This window comes from Thermobia domestica, chromosome 2 (assembly GCF_964235325.1).
Source record: "Thermobia domestica chromosome 2, izTheDome1.hap1.1, whole genome shotgun sequence".
Lineage (NCBI taxonomy): Eukaryota > Metazoa > Arthropoda > Insecta > Zygentoma > Lepismatidae > Thermobia > Thermobia domestica.
Genome location: NC_137455.1, coordinates 361,241,903 through 361,260,680, shown reverse-complemented (window position 1 = coordinate 361,260,680; position 18,778 = coordinate 361,241,903). Strand labels below are relative to the sequence as shown.

Here is an 18,778-nt window from a genome sequence, read left to right as displayed (position 1 = left end):
AATTCTCTTTTTTTTTTCCTCACTCTATTTTCTATGCATTTATACTGCCATCCCTAAACAGTCTCTCAAACAGCTACGTTAACTGTTTATAACTACCCAACCTCTATTTTTCTCAGCACGTTTCGTAATTCATCTATTGTTATCTTTACCATCATTTTCTCTTATTTTTCTATATTACATTTTTTCGAATCAAAAATTCAAATTATTTTATTTTACGCTATCTCTTAATATCAAAATCCCTTTGTTACTTATGATATGTTTTTCTTAATTCGCATTTCTATAATTAATTTTATAATCCTGATACGAATATTCGTATCCAAAAGAAACGAGAATGGTGAATGGCGGAAACTTCATAACGAGGAACTGCATAATTTTTACCGTCTATCAAACATTGTTAGGGTCATCAAATCTAGGAAGCTCAGGTGGGAACATCATGCAGCCAGAATGGAAGAAAGTAGGAACGTTTTCATAGTATTAACTGGAAATCCAAGGGCAAAACGACCATTTGGAAGACTTAGGCGCAGATGGGAGGACAATATTAAAATGGATTTCGCAGAAATAAGAATACACAGTAGAAATTAGATCCAGTTGGCTAACGATAGAAGTTAATGGAGAGCTTTTGTGAACGCGGCATTGAATCTCCAGGTTCCATAGGACATAGAGTTACACATACATACATATATATGTATTTATAACTCAACTCTCTCTCTCCTTCTCTCCTTTTTTCCTTTTTTCCTTTTTTCATGCATTCACATTGACAGCTGTAAACTGTTTCTTCCAGTGACAATCTTAAACCTGAATATATATATACCTTGTTACAATTCTAGATCAATGTGTAAAAGTAGTTTTATTTCCTCCTCTAATTTTTTTCCTTTTTCAAGCTGACAATATCAAGTGATTCTGAATTTCAATATGGCGTCTAAGTGGGAGCTTGATATCCACTTTTCAGTTCTTTAATTTTCAATTTCTTCTTACTTTTCCACCTCGCCACTGGATGAAGTATTTAGAGAAAGCACTTTTCGTTTCTGTTTTAGAATACTACAGTATTTCTATTATTTCCTGGTGAATAGGTTGCTATTCGTGTTCACATTGAGATTTCTTAGTTCTAAACATGAGGACATTTTTGAAAAGTTAAACAACTTCTTTATTACATAATAAAAGGGTAATTTTTAATGTCACATTACTTAATGACGTAATAGAATGCATGTTAAAAATTGACATTTAAAATTATAATCACTAAAGCATCCAAATAGTATCGGGAAATAGACACTAGGTTTCAGTCACCCCTTGCCACCTTCTTCATGAGTGTATTTTTAAGAGATTGTGCTACTTGTAAAGCTACATATTTTGATCACTTACTCTCTTTTTAGAGACAATTTTAATCTTCTTTTAATCACTACTAATAGTAATAATACATATTATTATTGATATGTATAATAATAATAATAAATATTTATTAATATTGTGGTAGGTTGTGTTTTTGAAAAAACAGTAGAAGAGGAAGGACTGGTTTCCAACAAGAAATTTTCATAGCGGTGATTAATTCCTTCTAGAAGTTTTGGTAACTTTTGTTACCATGGCATAGTATCGTCTTTATCGTTTATTTAAGTTCTATAACAGATATTTAAGCCGAGTTTTTATTAATCAAGTCAAGGACAGACCAAAGAGATCTCCAGATGCATTTTGGAACCGGATGGTGAATTTGGCGGTGCCAAATGGGGGCTGAGGCGCGATTTGAAAAAAAATAATCGAAAAATCTTCCGCTTTTTTCAATTTTTTGTTTCTGGTGTATAAAACGGACAAGTGAGTGGTACCGTTGAAAAGTATGATCTATCATTGTTCACACACACTACGTTAATTTCCAATGCGATAAATGTTGAACATAGTTAAAGTACAACATCGACATCTAACGTTCAAATTATTGTCTCTCTGAAGAGGTTTCATTGATAGGAATGTTTACACTCTCGTTTCAGAGAACAGATTTCAATTTGCTATTTTCGTCTTTCTTTTATTTATTACAAAATATCGTTGATTTTAGTTGTGGTTGCTCATATTACAAATTATATTCTCTAAATCTTACTTTGATTATTTTACAACCGTTCGGTAAACTACAGTAATTTAACTCTGTTTTGGAACATACAAATTATACATATCTCAACGTTTTCACCATGGAATAACCGTAACAAGAATATAACATAATAGACTAGAAAAAGAAAGTGTCTAGATTTACTTCAGTTGCACAACTGGAAAATAATTCTTGGTTAAACCACAGCTATCCAGTGTTAGTAGATTTCTTTAAGACAATTTCCCTCAGTTGACACAAAATTTTCCTTTTCTTCACAAATTTTCCCTAATTTGTTGAGTGTCCAATTCCTATGACAGAAGTTAGGTGATAAGATTAATTTAGATATATTAAGGTTAGTGTAAAGGGACAAGTTTGTCGATAGATGTCATTACAATCCTCGTATCTCTCCCATGTATTTTTTACCTTTCACGAAAATTTACAATTTCTTTTTTAAATTTCGACCTGGAGACTTCAAATGTTTAAAGAAGAAACTTCATAACCTATTAAAGGGAACAATCCGTGCCGATTTTTTATTTAGAATTTTCTTCATTTTTGAAACAGTTCCATTGTTAGAGGCTTGGATATCCATTTCAATAATCAAGTCATTTCAACAATGAAGAAAATTCTAAATAAAAAATCGGCACGGATTATTGTCTTCGATAGATTATAAAGTTCTTTTTCTAAAAGTTTGAAGTCTATTGGTTGAAATTTGCAAGAGAAATCGTGAATTTTCGTGAACTTCGTTAAAAAAAAAAAAAAAAATGCATGGGAGAGATACGAAGACTGTAGTGCCATCTATCGGTAAAACTTGTCCCTTTAAACCAACCTTAAAGGAAGTATCAAGCACATTTATTTCATTCATTTCCGTTTTGCTTTTTTTTTTTTTTTTTTAATGTTTTCCTTAACATTTTCTTACAAAAATTATACACATATACATCCAGTCAATAATGGGTCCCAATTATGCTACTTTGAACACACACACACAAACTATTGCTATTGTATTGGCTTATTTCTGAAGAACAAAGAATAATTTAAGCATTTATATTGATCAATCAGTCAATGCCAGAATTTCCCTGGATTTCCACGTTTTGTCGAAAAATTCCCTTCATTCTCTTTTTGCTAAATTTACCAACAAAATTTTCCTACATTAGGGAAATTTCCCTTAAACTATGAACACTACAGCTACCTGGGTTATTTCTCTTCAAACTTTTTCAAAGCTTTTTACATAATTTGATGTGAGGAATCACTTGGTGAAGGTCCCGAGTTTTGAAGGTGACCGCACCAAAGTCAATGTATATATCTGTTTTGTGAATTTCTTCTATTTTTGTATCTTGGTTTTGGGCAACGGTGCTTAAAAGTACAAAACCTGTTGTGTAGAAGAAGAAGAAGAAGAAAGAAGATATATGTTGTTGATTCTTAATATTAAAAAATAAGGTTTAATCTTAGTAGCTGAAAATATATGTTGATTTTATATGTATAACCTGTACTCAGAGTTACCGTAACAGCCGATAGTTATTTATTTAAAAGTTGCTATGACAACCGAAAAAGGAAAATTAGTATTATTAATGGAGATGTGAAAAAGAATAGAAAAGGTAATAGTGATTCAAGGTCGTGTGTCTGATTTAATGTTATGTATTGAGAATTTACGTAATAAGGAAGTGTAATTGAACGTGTTGACATATTTTAAAAATTACGCGAACTGTGTGCTGAATGTAACGTATAATATAAGAATAATAATTTAGTCGTTACAAGCTGTAGCATCACTATTCGTAGGACTATCGTGTAGGCCTTTTGCAGTGAATTTTGAGAAGCGGTGAATTCGAATTAGAACACAAAACTTGATTCGAATCAATTCTTTGTTTTTATCACCATCAGAAATTACGCCATACCAAGCTAAAAGATATCTTGATAAATTGTTTCATCCTCAATTCTCGATTCAAAGTTATAAGTTAAAACCATTAAAAATAGCTGAATGGTCAACTTCATCGTCTTCTTCTGGGTTAACTTTACTACACGCTCCAGTTAGTATCCTTACGCGGACACAAAAAGTAGGGATACTTCAGAAGTTTTTTGCGACAGATGACGTTGTTATCGATTCAAATATAGCCCTTTAGTGTTTCTAGACTTATTTGTAAGATTTATTTTGGTTTATGCAACTTTTCGATGTTATCGTTAAAACGAAAATTTCAGGTTCTCTACTTATAATGGGTTATCATTTTATCACCCACATCATTTGTATTTATCACCTGACATTGGGTATGGTTAGTATCAGCTTACTTTATCTATCTATTTATTTATTTATTTATTTATTTATTTATTTCAGAGTTTAATTTTGTATGGTATATTATTTTGGGGCAACAATTGTCATGTAAATAGCATTCTTCTAATACAGAAAAGGCTATCAGAATTATTTCAAATGCAGACAAATTAGCTCATTGCAGACCTTTGTTTTTCAATCTTAAAATTATTACAATAATTAATCTATACATTTAAACAGTATTCCTCTATATAAAAAGTAATCACCAAAATTTACAACCCAGACAAGATATCCATTCGCACGATACCAACTCGCAATAAACTCATAAATGTCCCATATCAACAAACGACTGTCCAAACCATTAGTTATGAGACGCTTGGAATAAAACTGTATAACAAGTTGCCTGCAAGTTATACTAAAAAATGAACACGTAGATAGATTTAAAAGTAAGTTACATAACTGGTTAGCTGCAACGCCCTTTTATTCTTTACAGGGGGTATTTTAATTGTTCAATAGAAAGGTAACGTATTTTCTAACCTCGTGTTGAGCTAGTATTTAAAATGCATATTGTTCTTCATTTTGTTATGTCATTTCATCATTAATTTAGTTAAAGATTATTATTCACTTATACTCACGCACCCACATTGTATCACATTTTGACTTTGTCTGTTGCTATGTATAGCTTAACGACAATAAAATGCTTTTATTATTATTATTATTTATTTATTTATTTATTTATTTATTTATTTGCCTGTTTTGCATACAAATGAGAGTATTCTCGAGCACGCATACAGTTGTAAAAATTACAAAATAATTACATATATGGTATAGAAAAAACTTAGATAAAATAATACATACATAACTATGACTTTTATAAGCTTATACAATCATAATATAATTAACAAAGAAAAAAAAACATTTATACATTATCTTCAAAAAACTCATTTACCGAGTAGTAACATTTATCTACTAAGAACTCGTGAAGATCCAATTTAAACATAGAATATGATTTGTTTTGTTTTAGAAAGTCAGGTAACTTATTGAAAATTTTTGTACAGTTAATATATACACTTTTTTGAAAAAACGAGAAATTTTGGGGGATAACATGCAAATTATTAACGAATCGAGTATTGTATTTATGGACGTTACTATTTTCAATAAATAAGTGTTTGTTACTTACGGTAAACAAGATAACTTTATATTATTATTATTATTATTATTATTATTATTATTATTATTATTATTATTATTATTATTATTATTAGTAGTAGTAGTAGTAGTAGTAGTAGTAGTAGTATATTGGTAGAAAAAGTGTTCTTCAGTATTAGAAGAAGGAAGAATGAACGAAATTACATGAATTACTTGAACAGTTTCCAAGGAAAAGTTCGCGTAAATTATCATCGAAGACAGATATCGTACAGGAGTACACAAGAGACCACAAAGATATTAGGTCCACGTAAATACCTAACACATTGAATACCGGAACTGAAAACTCCTGGCATTATTAAAAGTGTAAGGTACTGCCAGTAGTTTATCAACCAGGTGGGAGGTAATAACAATAGACATAGTGGATAATGTGTTTTCTTTAGTGATGAAGTGTATTTTCACTTTAGTGCTTACACCAATTGTCACAACAGCAAATATTGATCAACACAAAATCAACAGATTTTACATGAATTGCTGCTCCAGTCAGAGAAGGTAAAGGTTGGGTCTACGATTTCTTGACAACTAATAGTAGACCCTACTTTTTTTTTTTTTTTTTTTTTTTTTTTTTTTTTTTTTGTTAATACTAAGATGCAATATCTAACTCTTCTCAAGTCTGATGAACCCTATTGATACTTGCAACAAGACGAGACAATGCGCCATATATCCAACAAACCATGGAATTTTTGTAAAAAAATGTTTGCTGACTGCTTGATCTCAAAAGATCTGTGGTCCCCTCGTTCCACTGATTTATCGCCAAAGACTTCTTTCTCTGGAATTATTTTGAAAGGACATACATATCGAAAAACTGCTCTTACTCTACAAGATCTGGAGTGAACCATTATTGTAGAGATGAATTCAATCACCCCTGATATTATTTATCACTATTACCTATTACAGAGCTATCATTCCGTTTACAATAGGTATTCCAGGTAATTTTTTTCTTGTAATGCTACGGAGTAAAACTAATAAAATCAGACATTACGAAAAGAAAACAAAAAAGCAGACAGAAAAAGAAAGGGAACAAGCATATACAGAAAATATTAAATAAAACATTCAACACATTACACAGTGGAGTGAACACGTCGTTTCGTTATAAGTGTATGAATATAGGAATACACGAATAAAATGTACCGTAGATATTCCTACATATCATTTCATATTTATTTGATATTTGTTTTGGAGATTGTAAATTTGCATAGTCCAATTCGTATTACAAATCATTAAGCCATCATTAGCTATAAAAGTACTGTCTCATTTATTAATGTATTCTTATATTATAGATCGTCACATAGTCGACATCACATTTTCTCACTAATAGATTATGCTTTCTAGTTATCCTTATTATTAGCAAGTTTTCATGTACGAGTGTATTACACTTACAACAGTGAAAAGGTAATCGGACTCGTAGACTATGCTTCTTAATATTAGAATTTAATGAATGTAAAAATTCCTAACTATCGACCAGACCATTAATTATTTTGCACAAGAACATATGATCAATTAATTCCCTCGTATCACACAAGCTATCATAATGAACTTCCGTTAAAAGGGTTTTATAAGATATTCCCTCTTGATACGATGATCTTTTATACGTTTTATAAAAGAGAATGTTATGTATATCTTTTTAGACCCTACGAAGGGTGTGAAAAATAAGGTGTGAAGAGTTCGGATCTGCCTTCAGGAAAATAATGGACATTTCCAACATTTGCTGTAAGCATTACAAGTTGCGTAGATATTCATTTCACGAATCAAATATGAGGACGTCTATATTATAGTCCTAGTAGAATTAAAGTGTATAAAACCATGATGTACACTCATGCCCAAAATTATTGTCGCATGTCTATAAATATATTGTTGTAGGAGTATAATTTGATAACTAATTTGTCCAGTATTTCTTACAATGTTTGTACGTGTATAATCGGCAAAGACATATATGTGCCAAGTTTCATGTCAAAAGAGCAGTAAATAAGAACAATAAAACAAAAACAAAACTTTCTTGTTCATTTAGCAACATTTTGTTTTACTCATTATAATTTTCGTATTTATAATTCTTTTCCTATGAAATTTACCATAAATATAAAATACATTTCCCGATTGTACACATAGTATCAGCATTAAAAGTATCCTGCAAAATCATTATCAAATTATATTCTTACAAGAAGACAGTTATAGATATGCGACAATTATTTTGGACACGAGTGTACATGATAAAATGACCTCACTGTAATGTAGTATATACAAAATGAGAGTTTGACAAATGTTAAATTATACTTTAAAAGTACCTTAAAATACATTCTCTTCATGTGGAAGTGACGGGAAGCATTAAAACTGAACATAAAATGTAGAAATGTTAATTCGAGATTCCACTGCATTAATTTTATGGCCTTAAGAATTACTTCTTTCTTTCCAGGGCAATGGCTGTAAGTGTGGCGATGATGTTTGGCAGACTAGGAGTGATTGTGGGAAATCTTCTCTTTGGTATCCTACTTGAGATCAAATGCGCTGTGCCCTTCTTCTTAGTCAGTTCCGTTGTTGTTGGTACGTACATAACAAAACTTCACAAGAACAGAAAACGGAAATTCATTCTGTAATATAAATTAACTCACCACGAGAAAAAAAAAAAAAAAAATAAGACTTCTTTTGATACGTATTCCAAAATAAAAATTATTGATTTTGCAGATTCAGTTTCTTTTGTAGAGTAAGATGTATTAATTATATACAGTGGCGTATTTACGATTTTGTTTCGGGGTGGAGGGGGGACTTTGCTAACTTAATTCCTGGAAATGTGAAAATTTTGCAAGATGTTTCGTTTACTTTAAAATACTAAATAAAATACCGTGGGAGCTTAAGCCCGGGAGCCCGCCTTAAATACGCCACTGATTACATATTTAGCAAAAATGAGTCCATGTACAGTCAGCGACAAAAGTTATTTCCGTTTGGTAAAACTTATTTTGGGAATAACGGTGGTATGCCTGGAATGTACAGGAAATTACGTTCTTTTTAATTTACTGAAAACTGTACTTAAATTATCCTTCCTTACTGAAGTTATTCACGAGACTAATTTCAACAAACGGAAAGAATTTTTGTCATTGACTGTACAAATCATAGGTAAAAGGAAAGACAAAACCCCTTAGCCTAGTGATCAGTTTCTTGCAACTAAGATATATTACACAATACAATCACCTATCAACATTCAGACTAAATTAAAATGCTGATTACTAAATTACATCATTAGCCAGGTGAGGAGACCTTATGCTCATATTATCTACGGGTAAAAGAAAATACAAGTTGTGCTAAATTGAATATTTTAGAGAAATAACGTTTTCGGAAATTATTTTCCTCTCAAATGACCGTACTTTCTTCCAGGATTTTGAAAATTTAACAAATGAGAAATTAAAATGACAGCAAAACGTCAATAAAACAGATTTTCGATCACATTTAGAGCCTTATCACCTCACCCAACAGCCTCTCTGAAATTGTTGCCAAAGAATTCAGAACCTTATTATTTTATACGCTACATTTTTACCAACAATCAAAATATCTTCTTGATTGTTTATTTGCAGGTTGAAATATTAATGTCCTTCTTTGGAATCTGGATAGATTCTTAAAAGTTTTGTTTTACCTTTATACATATCACCGTACTGTAAGGTAGTATATACAATACATATAAAATTTCTTAATCACTGTTTATTATAAAAAAATACTTATGTTTTTTGTCATCTTTTTTCAAATACTGACCTTTTTACAGTGCAAACTTGTAACAAAAAAAAAAAAAAAAAAAGAATTTTCTAGTTTGTTTTTGTTGATACTTGAACTTTAGTTTTCAATATGAAACATAAAAAAGTGAAGAAAATAACAATCCAGTAACTACTTGTGCTACAGGGGTGGCAATCTCTGCTTTAGTTCAAACTATCTTCCTGCTAAATAGCTAAGTTTTTCAAAGCGGATTCAACCTCCTGTCAATTATAATGTTATATAAGTAGATTATAATACATGTAAATTTAGGCTTGTAATTAATCTGTTAAAAAAATCACGATAAAATTAACCAATTAAAAATACTATTAGTTTTAAATTTAGTTAATTAAATTTTTCAGGAGTAAATTTCTAATTGATAGTTCTTTAAGTAAGGACCTATTTGGTTGCAATGATGTGGACAGAATTTGGGGAAGATGGCTGAAATTCAGCCCAAATGTAGAAGAGACTATGTACGTTCTATATTTCAAGAGCAAATTGCCTGAAATAGACGGAACATAGTCAAAAAGCACGAAACATTAACATTAATGGCAATGGAAAATCAATGAAAAACAAATAATTCCTCCACTTATCTCGGAAAATCATTGAAAAACAAATAATTCATCCATTTATCTCGGAAAATCAATGAAAAACAAATAATTCCTCCACTTATCCCAAAAACCAAAACAGGGAGATGGCTGAAATTCAGCCCAAATGTAGAAGAAACTATGTAGATTCTATATCCCAAAAGCAAATCATCCTAAAATGGATAGAACACAGTAAAACATCACGAAACATGAACAATAAAATGAATGGAAGATGAATGAAAAAAATGAAGTCGTTCACATATCCCAAAAACTATAATAAGGAGGTGGCTAATTGAAAGCTTAGAGCAAAAACATAATAAAGAGCTTAAAATCGATGTATAGCACGAAAGGTAAATATGGATAGAACATTGTGAAAAGTCAAGTTATTTGAGTAAAATCAGTAATATTGATAAAATATATGCATCTTCTGCGAATTGCCCAGGGTGCCCCACCCGGAGGTTACGTGCTTGAAATATCCCAAATCTGGATTTGAAATCTCCAGACATGATTTAGCACATAACGTGACTATTGACCTGATCACGTGACACAGTCTGGTCTTTGTGGGGAAACCAGATAGGCCCTTTGTTAACGATTTAAAAATTATTCATTAATTTGTTTTCTCAGAAACCATGTAAAATGGTTATTTCTGAGTTTCATGATGATATTTTAATTTTAGTGTTTATTAATTATTAGTTTTGTTTGAAAACAGTAACTTTTCTTATTAGTAGACTAATTTTCCCATGCTCTTATCTTCGTGCATTAAATTTTACATTAAATTTTATAACTCAAGACCCTTTTCATTGCACAGTAGTGAAAATTGGTATTTATAATTTTAATTTTGAAGTTAATTTTAATTTTCACCTTTATCTTTTTGACATTTTCTATTTTTTTTAAAAAAAAATCAATCGTTAAAAGTTTTGTTAATTTTTACAGTTATAAGATAAGTGGGAATTAACTCCTTATTGAAAATTAATTGTAAATTTTGTAAATTAATCAATTTTTATGAGAGAAAGCACTTCTTTCCTTACAGTTATAGAATTGTTATGCATTGCTCTTGTATAAATTGTAATGCTAGTTCTTTCATAAATTACGAAGTTTTAAAGTTGGTAATTGATTTAAGTGTTACAAATATTTCGTTTCTTCAAAGTTCCGTTTAATAAAAGTTGGATGACTTATTTTGTTTCATCTTTCTGAGCACTCCTTGACAACCTATAAGCTTCTTCTATGTTTAACTTTGGACTTTATTTATCAGTAAAATAATAATAATAATAATAATAATAATAATAATAATAATAATAATAATAATAATAATAATAATAATAATAATAATAATAATAATAATAATACAAAATAAATAAATAAAACAGAGTAAATTTGACAGAAGTGTATAAACAAGGTTAATGAACTTGTTGAAAATTTAAAATTTGTTAGAACGAATTCAACATCATTTAAGTATTTCATTAAGTATTCAAACTTGAATTCGAGTTGTCAAGTATTATAAAGTTTGCTGAGTTATGTATTAGACAAAAAGCTACAAAAAATGGTATCGAATTTCCAAGTCTGTATATTACTTAGAAGCCAATGTATAAACTATACACTTATTTTGTTCTATCAGAAGCACACGGAGAAACATTCTGCCTTCAAATCGTCATTTCGACTAAACTGCCTAACATTTTTCTCTATTTATCTTTTCCTCTCTTGTTCTTCTTTTTGTCTTTAAAGAGGCACGATGAATCAGACGTGTTTTTTTTTTCGGAATTCTCTCGTTTGTTTCTACACTCTCATTTCATTAGTTATTTTCATTATTATTTAGTGTCTCTAATCAGCCTTCTTAGAATAAAGGACCGCGGTGGCTCAGTGCTATAGCGTTTACCTCGTCCTTGGGGTCCCTGGTTCGATCCCAGCTTGCGCCAAGTGAACTTTGTGGTAGACAAACAGCGTGGTGTGCGTGGGTTTTCTCAAGATTCTCCCGTTGCCTCCCACTTTCTTCATTCCACCATTTCATTCATTATTTCATCATCACCGTCTCCTTTAGCCTAGCCGGTATATAACAGTGGGACGTAAAACTCAAAGATTGTATTTCATTTTCTTCTTAGAATAAAAGGCATATTCATGGAAGATTAGATTAAACATCTCATTTCATTTCTTTTCACCTTCAAGTAATAATGATAATAATTGTAAATGTAGTCAAGGCTATGAAATTAATAATAATATTAAATTTATTTATTGTTGTCATTATCTTTTTACTTATTCTTTTGATCTTATCCGGATTTCTTTCTTTTTTCTTTTTTTTTGTTCATCATTACATCTCTGTAGTGAATATCTCGCATCATACTAAACTTCTAGCATTGTACATTTAATATGATATATTTCATTTGGTGATAGTATGTATTCTTTTTGCTATCTTTCCAGATAATATTTCACGATTTTTCTACAGTACTTGCTGCGATCACATTATTATTATTATTATTATTATTATTATTATTATTATTATTATTATTATTATTATTATTATTATTATTATTAAGTATTCTGCCTTTTTACAGGTCCTAGGATTAATGTTTTTTTTTAAATTTTATTTTAAGTTTGGACCTGGAAATGTTTCTTCCACGTTTCTCGATCTTCAGCTTCCTCTTTTAACTCTCAATATTTTCTTCCATTTTTCAAATCATCGATCAGTTGTGTTCTTCTTCTTCCTATTACTCGCTTCCCTTCCACCTTTCCTTCTATGGCAGAATGAAAAAGACAATTTCTTCGTAAGATGTGTCCAATCCAATTGGCCTTTCCGCAAAGCATGCTGGTTAAAAGCGTTCTTTTCTCTTCTATCCGTTTTAAAACATCTCCTTTCGTTCCTCTTCTGACCATTTTATCTTCATCTTCCTCCAATACCGCATTTCGAAGCTCACTAAATATTTCTTTTCTAACTTCCTTAATGTCCGAGTCTCTGAATCATACAGTTCAATACTCTATATATAGCACTTGACCCATTCCTTCCCTAGTCCAATGTTAAGTCTGCTAGTCAAGACTGGAATCATATGCCCTTCCTTTAGCTGTTTTCTCTTGTCTCCCGAAACTCTACTCCGAAATTGATATGTTTACTGGTCCTTCCACAAGAACATTTAGAATGGTTAACGCTGTTTTATTCTCTCTATTTAATTTTTCCTCTTTTTTTTCTTCTACTTTACATCTCGACGACAAAGAATATGGGGCTTGAAAGCTGTTTCGACATTTATTGCATTCAGTATACGTCTTCTAGACAATAATATAATTGTGTTTTATCTTTACTTTAATTGCTCATGTTGAGATTCTTTTGTTTTCATTACTATTTAGTAAATATATCAAGGGTCAGGAATTTTTTGTATAATCATAAATGGACAGAAGTCAATTAATATATAATTGGAAATCACATTGAATTCATAATTATACAAGAAATTTTACCCAAAATTCTATACTATTATATATATATATATATATATATATATATATATATATATATATATATATATAACACATTTTATTCCACTGGGATTAGACTTCTCCCTTACTTTCGGACAAATATTCCTATGCATTATTACGTAGACTTTTTATTCTGTTTCATATTTTGTGCCTTTTCGTGACTGAATGATCAGTATGTGTTTTCTCTGCGCGTGGGCATAGTTCGAATCTCATTGTGGGTATTTTCCTCAGATACAAAACCGAATAGTAGTTCGGATCTTACTTTAAAATCAGTAGGTTCCGTCACATATAGCCTCTTTATTGAAAAACGGACGTTACATTTATATCAACCAACCGTCCAAATATTTTTTAAATTTTACTTGAAACGCAAGTGATGTTATTCTTTTACATTGCGCACAACGTAAGTTTTGAGCGTAACTCCTTAACCGCGTTAGAGTATATATTAGGGTGTGATTTTTTTTCTTACTTTCGTCTTGGTGCCCCATTAAATTCATAGCTATCATATACAGTGAGGTTTTATACATTAAAGCAGTGGTTGCCAAACTTATGAACAGTGGCGAAGCGTACTATGAGGCTCTGAGGCCGGGCCTATCCTGTTTTCTATCATATATTTTCTTTATATTTGGTTTCTTATAAAATAAAGTTCATGACTTCAATATTTCGTTTTTTCGGTAACAAAAAGGTAGGTTGGAAACACTAGAAGTCCTTTCCGTCTGAGCCTCACCAGCTCGCTAGACAGGTTTACGGGTTATGCTGCTCAGGGAGCGAAGCTATTTTCGCTTGGGATTGCACACATTGTTGGGAAGGTGCGAATGCTCGCTTTTTGGGAGTTTTGTTTTAACGTTGAAGGCATCTTTCAATGCTAATATGTTATAAAATGACTTCTTTAACAGAGAGTAAGAAGCTTCTGTATATAGTTATGTATTTCTGTTACTGATAACTTGTTTAATTTAGGTATGGGGCCTGGTCCATAATAGCATATAGAATATAATTCTGATCGACGGTTTGGTGGTCACTGCATTAAAGTTTATCAAGTGTAAAAAAAGGAAAGAAAACTTAGCACAAATATTCTCAGCACGATTTAAACAAGCAATCACTGGTCTCTGATAGTAAGTAATTTCAGGGATTAACTAAGAAGTGATCAATAAGTTCTGTTTACGACTGTTGCTCTGATTTCAGGATAATTTCATTTTTCCATTTTTTTAAAATAAAATTTGAATATAGTGAAGCAAATACCTAAGTCCGCGCATTTTTATTATAAGACCAGTTGATTAAATTTTGTGCTTTATATAAGTGATATTCAGAGAAATAATTTCGTACGAATGCACATAATGTCTTCTTTCTTCCCTTCTTTCAGGTTGTGGAATACTGTGTTTTTTTGTGCCGAAATCTATACGACAACCATTGAAGTGATGTATACAGACGAAGATAAAGGAATGAGGTCTTTCTTGCAAGCAACTACACACAAATATCACAAAGCTGTACCATCAAATCCCAATCTAAATTATAACAACCTATTGCCATTACATATTGTCATTATTATTGTAGTCTATTTTATTGAATTCAGTGGCGTATCATGGAATAAATGTTTGAACAGTTGTGTTTAAAGTAAATGTTTGCAATTGCAGTTTTACCGATTAAAGAAGAACTGTAGGAATGATCTAAAAATAATAAATAAATAAATAAATAAAAAGATTACGATATTGGCCAATAATTAGTTTTTGGATCAGGGGCTACAAAATTTTTGAATGACCCTTAAATCAAGTTTTTGTAATTTTTGTTAACGGAATAAGCATATCATACTGAGTTAAATGATAGTTTAGGTTTGGCAACGCAATGTGTAGTTCCCCAAATATAAAGCCTACAAGGAAATTTTTGACTGAAATATTTTGGATCTTTTGAACAAAAAAAGTTGAAAAAGTAAACACCTTGAGTCAAAGATAACTTCATAAAATTAGCGAACAACTTAGGTAAGAATCATGTAGACTATAGCGTAATTTTGGGTAAATATGGGCAATTCGATAATATGGACAGAACTAAGGCTTTCAGAGTATCAATCTAAAACTGAATTTGTTAGTTGATAACATTGTGTACATCAGTTAAAAGCTGGATATATATGTGCACGACGGTTATGTTGTTATTTTGAAAAACAAAGATGAGTAATTGTCGTTATTTGATATGCACAATTTGTTGTTTGTAAATTTCAGTATCATGGATATAAAGAATTAATGCACTATAATCATTTGAATACAAAATGTCAGCTCATTTATAGTAATCTACAGACATTGCATTATCACTACACAGCAAAGGATGGAGCTACCCGAATACATTCTAGTTGCAGTGTTCAAATTACTAAACATTATCATTACGTATAATATGAGCATATTCATTTTGTAGAAAACGTCTCATATAGCCTCGCTGCTAAAATCAACTCAACTTAACTCATTTTGTACAAAATGAACAGTTATAATAAACAAACACTGAACAATTATCAGATAAAAAGTGAAACATTTTCATATTATACATACCTTTTTCATCTTGAAAGAGAATGTTTTGAAAAATGTTGTAAGCGCAGAAATTATATTTTACTTCAAAGTACTCGTCCGTCTGACTTCAAATGATTGGCTACAAGCAACTGACAAATCTCTCTTAAGACCACTGAAAGAATACACATTACAAATTTGTGCCAAGTATTTAATAAATCCGCGATAACAATGATCAATTTTTAACTAAACTTTGATTTTGCCACATTTTATCACAAGTGTGGTGAAAATTGGCAAATATATAACAAAGGCAGTCAACGGGTTTCGCGCTCTGCCTTTCAAACCCTAATGCAATAGCAAATTATGCTTATATTGGAAATAAGGAGAAACATGAGCAAAAACTATATTTTACTTTTATCATATCATATACATTTAAATTTATCACATTTAATTTCGTTGTTGAACATAGTAATTTTCAAGTAGATAAGAATATTACAATGCACATTGTGTATTTTCTTTTTAATACTTTTAAATACTTTATACTGTTACTGTATGGCTTAAATTTGTTCAGTATTTAGTACCATTTCATCCATTATTATATTTTGCTCTTAGTTTGTCATGGATAATTTAAATATAGATGAGAGACACCTGCCCATTTTATCCGTAATGCCTGCCCATAATACACATACATTTTGTTAAATATTGACAATTGCAGTAAGGTTAGTGTTTTCAATTTTCTCGATAACCATTCAAATATTTTTGAAGGCAAACTCTATGAAAGTAAACAATGTATCAGTCTATATTGCTGCAATATTTGTTGTTAACTTATATTTTAATATCAATGAGAAATTTTAACATTTTTCTGGTACTGCCCATATTACCCAAAATTACACTAATACTTGCTTATCCGTATAATCCACCAGCAACATCTTTTAGTATTGTATTAAAATCATATACACCGATAACTTCCTTAAGATCACAAATTATTGAACATAAATTAACATCACCAAAGGCTCAATATTCTCTAAACAGATCATCTGAAACATCAAATCACCATTTGGATTAAGAGAGAAATTCAATTAACGCATAATCGTAGATAAATTCCGAACACAAGGTTCCTTCTTACAACTAGAATATAATCATTCCTTTCACTTACAAACAATATAGCTCTTTCTTCCATCCATAGCCATATTGTATTGTGTCGTCTGATGAAATTAAATTCTGAACATTGTTCTATAGTTATACACACTCATTCTTGTAGTCTATTGGTTATATTCACTGGCGTCTCGTGCTGTCATTAACGAAAGTCAGAAGTTACCCATCCTTCTATTCTTCATGTTGGCGAACTTCTCTATCACCCTGGGGTTGAAATCTGGCATGTTGTTGATCAAACTTTTTTCTATCGACGGCATGGCAAGGCAGTTAACCTTTATTGACCCATGGAAATTCCTCACGAATGTCTTAATTATCTTTAAAGATGAAAAACATCTCTCAGGCTCTGCTGTGGACATTGGTATGATCACTATTATTTGCAAAAGTGTTGTTATTTCGCTGAACGTTGTGAAAACTGTCCTGAAAGTTTTTATTAAAAATAAGCTGACAGAATCAAAAGCTCAGTGCAAAGTCGCTGCTTATCTAACATTGGGTAGCTTTCAACTCCAATGTCCAGAATGTGTTCCGGAAATTTCTTCGAAAAATCACTAAAATTTGCAGGATCCAGAAGTTTAGCAGTGCCTCAGCAGAAATGCGATCACTTACTTCTTTGGCATATGATACTCTGCAAGATTCAATCCACCCACATTTGTTTTCACCAACTGTTGAAAGAACCATATGACATAATATTGTGTCTGTGTCATTTCGAATTTTCTCAATGGCTTCAATGAATATTTAACTGCTGTTTGTACTTTGATGCTAGACCTATCAGTTTCCCTGCACTGAATTTGATTATAGAATATAGGGCTTTTTCTTTTTCTTTTCTTTTCTTCTTCTTCTTTTTGTGAAAGAATTCTACTCAGAACATGAGTTCACTGTCTTCCAGAATACGACAGAGAGCTCGAGATTCGTGTATTGTGATTTTTGATGTGGATTTTTTTTTTCAGTTCTGAAAAGCACTCTTTCAAAATATTTAAATTTTCATAGACGGAATTGACGGTTCGTGACTTCAAATTCCATCAAGTAGCTGACCCACTCGGAATATGTCGTACAGCCACTTTTTCCAAAACAGACAGACGTTGTTAAGAGCGGGAGGAAAAATGTGGAAAATCCTTAAAGACTACAGAAGAAAACCCTTGCCGATTGATTTTGAGATGCACTTCTTTCCATTAGCCTATCAAATTTAGTTGATGAACGTAACAATGGAAGTAGTGTGCCAAAGGAAAGTGTTATTTAATTGTAGATTGTACGGTATTAATTCTTGACTGCGCGGGAGAACCGGTATAAGTTAAAAAACACAGCTTTTCAGGAGGCGATTTTTTAAATTTTACCAAGCATAAGTATGAATTACTTATAGAGTGAAACATCCCTTAACGGACACCTCTATAATACGGACAGATTTTTATGTCCCGGCAAAAATATATGTTCTCTTATGGAACAAAACCCTCCCTTTTACGGACACTCTCAGATACGGACGCGGACAGTCCTTTTCCCTCCAAATGTTTCAATAACCTCTTCATAACGGACAAGAATTATTCTCAGTTCTGCAATATATTACAGTAGGCAGAATAGTCTTTTCCCTACAAGTGTATCTATCATGAGTGAGTCTAGACCTGGTGAACCATCAAACAGAACAGCTTCAAGCTGAACTTGAAATTCTTCTTTGTTTCTGCCCGCAATAAACTGCTTTCTGGTGAACATCCTAGAAAACCTTCAATAAACAATAACACTCATGCAGGGGTCATTTGTATGACCAAGAATTCTATGCGAAAGATTTTCACTTCCCTAACAAATTTAGTCCTTTTTCCTCTGGGCCTTGCATCTTTCCCGACAATTTCAT

At 31.2% G+C, this 18,778-nt stretch overlaps 1 protein-coding gene across 1 annotated transcript in view; it reads left to right on the top strand.

Annotated features, from left to right (window-relative positions):
* Positions 1-15,682, top strand: part of LOC145678825 (synaptic vesicle glycoprotein 2B-like) — an 88,539-nt gene extending 72,857 nt beyond the window's left edge. The window contains exons 10-11 of the mRNA XM_081749371.1: positions 7,939-8,066; positions 14,661-15,682. Of these exons, the coding sequence (XP_081605497.1) occupies positions 7,939-8,066; positions 14,661-14,716 (184 nt within the window). The 3' untranslated portion in view covers positions 14,717-15,682. The remainder of the gene's footprint in view (positions 1-7,938; positions 8,067-14,660) is intronic.
* The last annotated feature ends 3,096 nt before the right edge of the window (positions 15,683-18,778 follow it).